This window comes from Martes martes (assembly GCF_963455335.1).
Source record: "Martes martes genome assembly, chromosome: 3".
NCBI lineage: Eukaryota > Metazoa > Chordata > Mammalia > Carnivora > Mustelidae > Martes > Martes martes.
In genome coordinates, this window is record NC_137890.1 from 176,973,628 (window position 1) to 176,979,030 (window position 5,403).

Genomic DNA, 5,403 nt, shown 5'->3' on the forward strand with positions numbered 1-5,403 from the left:
GGACCAGAGAGATGATGTAAATGAGCAAAACAACTTCTTTAAAGACCACAAGGAGTGATGAAAAGTATGGTGAGCTGTGGAAAGTGCAAACCAACCCACAGCATCCTGGAGAACATCTAAACATTGTGCCGGTCAAATAAAATACATCTTGGTTCCACAGCCCTCGGGGCTGCCAGTTCTTATTTCCATGCTCGTGTCAGAGCTGGGGAGAGTCACCACCAAGGACAGCATGGGAGTTTCCAGTGCACCCTCTCCCTGCATGAAATGACTTGCTCTCATGTTAAGCCCACAGAACCCAGCCATGGAGCCTGGGAACATGAGGTGACGAAACAATACACGTAGCAATGACTACGGTGAAATTTTCTCTCTATCCTAGTGGAAATGAGACTTAGAGTCATAAAATATTTTGAGTTCTAGAAGATAAGGAAATGGTATTTCTTATATACTTCATTTTGTAGACCGACATTTATAGCAGCTACAGAAATCTTTGACTCTGTATGCAGCAAAACTCTGACCTGAATTCCTGTCTTTTGTCTTCACTTTTGTTTGAAAGCACCTGAATATTTAGGAGTGACAGGTTCCTTGCTGGACTAGAGCTAAGGATGAGGGTACCTCACACTTACCTCTTATTCTCCTTCCAAAGACGGTCCCCATTAGTCATTCCAGGCAACTCATATAGAACTCTGCTTTAGGGCTATAGGTGGAAGGATTCTCGAGTCTTAAATTCTGTTCACTTAGCACATTAAGTGAAACTTGGGGCTTTAGTCGAACACACACTTGTCAATGATGGAATTTTCTGTAAAGCTTGAAAATCAAGCCACATTTTGGTCCAAACCACTCAGTTTTCAGCTCGATGAAAACTGTGAGTTGTTTTTTGTTTGTTTCTTTCTTTTTTCTTTTCCCCAAGCTGAAATAAAGCCTTTTCTCTTTTTAGAACCCAGAGTCCCCAAGTTTTAGCTCTCCAGATGTATCCCAAATCTGTAATTGCACGTCAGCTGTGCTGGTGGTGGTACCCCCAGCCATCCCCACCCTGCTCCCCTAAATCTTCTCTGTGACTCTGCATTCACTTCTTTCTCATATTTTACTGTTTTTATCAATCAACACTCTCCCCACAGAAACAACTCTGAGCAAAATGACAATTCCAAAATTTTTACTTTATTAATTATTATTTTTTAAATTGTTAATTAAAATGATGTAGGGTTGGGGTTTTTTATTCTTTTGATTTTGGCTGCTTACTTTCCACTCTGTAAACAGAAGTAATTTTGCAAACATGTGTCTGTCTATAGTGGATAACAAGAACTGAAATCATCATATGTATGTAGTTGGTGTTTTATTTAAAAATACTAACTTACAAAGACTTATGACCCAAAGTCAAGACAAAGTATTTCCACAAGACAACACAGGACTGTGAATAATTCTTTGAACATGACCTAAAGGCATAGGTCATCTTCCACTCCAGTGCTCCTTCCAGTCCATCAAACTATTCTATTCCAGCCTAGTAAACACTTTCTAAAGTCTTCCTAGAGTCTCAGCTTCCAGATTTATTCCTTCCTCTCCCCACACCATTTTAGCCGTAGCTCCTCTTTGTGTTCATGCAATGAATCTCTTTTGAGTCAAAAGCTTTGTGTACTCTTGTTCCCCAGAGGAAAAAGTGTATCTAGATTCCTACTAAAAATGGGTTTCTTAGGAATTTGGTTTTATTTTATAATAACCTGAGAGGTAGGTAATCAATTTTTGTGTTTTAACTTTTTCTTATTTCCTCCAAATTAGAAATTTCCCTTTTAGTTTTTTCTGAGGAAAAAAAAAAAGAGTTCTTAAAACTCTTCTCCCTTTTGAATTACAATTAGCCAAGAAGAAACATCTAATCCTCTGTTTATTTCTATAGACTGTAACAAATTCACTCTACTTCTAGACTGTAACAAATTCAGACCAAATACTGAATATTCTTGCTTGCTGGGGTTTTGTTTGTTTGTTTGGTTGGTTGGTTGGTTTTTGTTTTTGTTTTTGTTTTTCCATACCACAAATTTGAAGTTCTGTGAATTCCCTTGGTAAAACATTCCAATTTCTTATACTCTTTAATAAGAAAATTCTCTTAAAGGACTAAGTTGAAATTATCAACATTCCATTAATGTCATTTTCTTCCTATTAACAATTAGTATTGAACATTGTGGCACACATGTTCCTTGACAGTTCTGAGAGATTGATTTTATATTTACTATATATTTTTGCTTTTTTATTGCACCCTCATTTACACGTTTTTGTTTTCCCCCAACCTATATACATTAAAGTGTAGACTATATATGAAATGGCTGAAGCTCTATTTCTATTATTAAATCAACCATGTTCCAAGTTACTTTTTTTTTTTTTTTCCAAACTGTCTCAACAGCATTAGCCAGTGATAGCAACCTGAATATTCCAGAAAGAATGGGACCAAAACCCACAATGAGCCCCGGGGACTAGAACAGCAAAGAGAAAAAAGAGCACATGAAAATCCCCTCCTCACCCCGCGGGCCCCTTTTGTGTTGTTCCTGCCAACGCAGCAGCCCTCCTGCTATATAGACGCGCGCCAGGGCGGCCCATCACTGACCTCCATCACCAGCCATGGGGAAGGTGAGCCCAGCGCAGCCGCAGGCCAGGAGGGGCCCCGCACGCTGGGGCCCGGGGCCAGGCCTCTGAGCCTTTCCCTCCCTTGCCTTGCAGATTACTTTCTACGAGGACCGGGGCTTCCAGGGCCGCCACTACGAGTGCAGCAGTGACCACTCCAACCTGCAGCCCTACTTCAGCCGCTGCAACTCCGTGCGCGTGGACAGCGGCTGCTGGATGCTCTATGAGCAGCCCAACTACGCGGGCTGCCAGTACTTCCTGCGGCGCGGGGACTACCCCGACTACCAGCAGTGGATGGGCCTCAGCGACTCGGTCCGCTCCTGCCGCCTCATCCCGCACGTGAGTCCAGCCCCCTATCAGGACACAGAATGGAGAGTTTCAAGCAAAGCTTGAACGTATGGAGTAGTGATCGTTCTGAATAATTGAGGGTTTGGACACAAGACAAGCTATGGTAGATCAGTTCCATGTTGTTGGCCCCAAATAAAAGCAATTAATGGTACCCCAGGGACCTATTAATCCACAAATATTTAGTAACAACGTGTTGGCTGCCATGGGCATGTACGACCTATATAGTTCCTGTCTTGGAATCACTTACAGTGGAGTTGTAGAAAAACCACTAATATCCCATAGAAGAATAATTATGTGCGCGAATAGGGGGTAGATACAGAGCAGATAGGAGTTGAAAAGGAAACTTTTGCAGGGGTCCATTTTTTTAAGACCTCTCTCTCTTTTGCTCCCTGCTTGTATATTTTGGTTTACCCCACCTACACAAATGAAAGTACTTTCTCTCAATAGACAGAGAAATTTTATGCACGTACCCACATACGTTTCAAATATGTGTTTTAAAATGCTAAGGTTTTTGAAAAATTAGGCCTGGGTCTTACTGATTTTTCTTTCTCATTTTTCCTCATTCTATTCCTAAGTTATTAAATGAGAATCCGTCATGTCTGAGAGACTTAGGACGTTTAACTTTGCTTTCCACAGAAACAGAAATATCCAAGTCCTTGGTGATTTTTCCAAGATTTATCTTAAACCAAAAGCAAGGCCATTCATTTCATGAACTCACTTTACTGTTCAAACAGACGTGCTTGAAAAATGAAAAATATCTCTTCAAAATGGCAAAAACAGTAATACACTGTTCAAGGTTTGAGTTTCTCCCTGGTATGGTATACTGAGCATGGTTAGTATTTCATCCTGAGAAATATTTAAATATATATAAACAGTGAAATTTCCTTCTTAATTCTTTCAATCATACTTCACGGTCTTGAAAGGGTAGTGAATCTCCGCCTTTGAAAATGGGGAATATATAAATATTGAGAATTAGTTGAGGCTTACCCTATATTTCAAAATAGCTTGAGCTGGACTGCGTGAATGTGTTGCAACCACGTCATGCCTTGCTTTCCTCCTCTTTCCATCTCTGGATGGGCCAGGCTGGCTCTCACAGGATCAGACTCTATGAGAGGGAAGATTACAGAGGCCAGATGATGGAGTTTACTGAGGACTGCTCCTCTCTTCAGGACCGCTTCCACTTCAATGAGATTTACTCCCTCAACGTGCTGGAGGGCTCCTGGGTCCTCTACGAGCTGCCCAACTACCGAGGGCGGCAATATCTGCTGAGACCGGGGGACTATAGGCGTTACCACGACTGGGGGGCCCCGAGTGCCCGAGTGGGCTCCTTGAGGAGAGTCATGGATTACTACTGAAATAAGTTCCTCATCATTTCTCAATCTGGAAATTAATAAAATATTTTCTGTGTGTTATTGGCATTGGTTTGCTTGTGTTTTTCTTTTGTCCTCCTCTTACTATTTACACACACACACACACACACACAACACAAGTGGAAACCAAGATGTGTAATCCAATACAAATAAATAAAACACACCTCTCACAATAAAAACATGCCTTTGTATTAAGGAGAATGTTACAGTTTTAGAATACTTTTTATACTTGTATACTTTTATAATACATTATATCATTTGATTCTCTGGTCTTTAAACAGGTTGCTGCTTCAAACCAGATTATTAAAAATCTGTTTAGATTTTAGGTTTTCTCTGAAGAGTGAGGATCTAAGAAGCTAAGTTTCAGAGACAATGTGACCCACTTTTTAAAGCAAGGATTTTGAAGCCGGGTACCTGATGGGCTTTAGAAAGTTTTCGAATCCCCTAAACTGTACGTAAAGGTTGAGATGACAAATCTTTAGCAGACTCTTTTGATGCTGAGGCTGTCCCATGACACTCTCCGGACACAGAAACCTAACTAGAGGAATGCTGGTGAAGAGAAAGAGAAAAGATGGTTCTGGAAAAACGTTTGCCTTCCCGATGGAAGGGAGTAGGTGCTCCTGGTGTCACAATTCCCTCCTCTTTCAGGCATTTTATACCCAAGAGATGAAAAGTGTGAGGGAAATGTCACAGTTTCAGAAATGCTGGCCTTGATGGAGTCAAGCCCCTAAACCAATGTCTATCAGGGCTCTCCAGAGAACAGAACCAATAGAATACATATAGATAATGTGAGGCTATTTATTATAATTATTACCTCATCAGGGGCGCCTGGGTGGCTCAGTGGGTTAAAGCCTCTGCCTTCGGCTCAGGTCCTGATCCCAGGGTCCTGGGATCGAGTCCTGCATCGGGCTCTCTGCTCAGCGGGGAGCCTGTTTCCTCCTCTCTCTCTGCCTGCCTCTCTGCCTACTTGTGATTTCCGTCTGTCAAATAAGTAAATAAAATCTTTTTTAAAAAAATAATAAATAAATAAATATTACCTCATCGACGGAGTCTGAGAAGTCCCATGACCTGCAACCTAGAG

The 5,403-nt window shown here is 41.3% G+C and overlaps 1 protein-coding gene across 1 annotated transcript; it reads left to right on the forward strand.

Moving 5' to 3' along the window:
* Window positions 1-2,820: 2,820 nt before the first annotated feature.
* LOC308339833 (gamma-crystallin D) lies at window positions 2,821-4,307 on the forward strand (the record flags this gene model as incomplete). Its single annotated transcript, XM_080798809.1, has 2 exons — window positions 2,821-2,943; window positions 4,035-4,307. The coding sequence occupies 2 exons, from the start codon at window positions 2,821-2,823 to the stop codon at window positions 4,305-4,307; spliced, it is 396 nt and encodes a 131-aa protein (XP_080654935.1).
* Window positions 4,308-5,403: the final 1,096 nt, after the last annotated feature.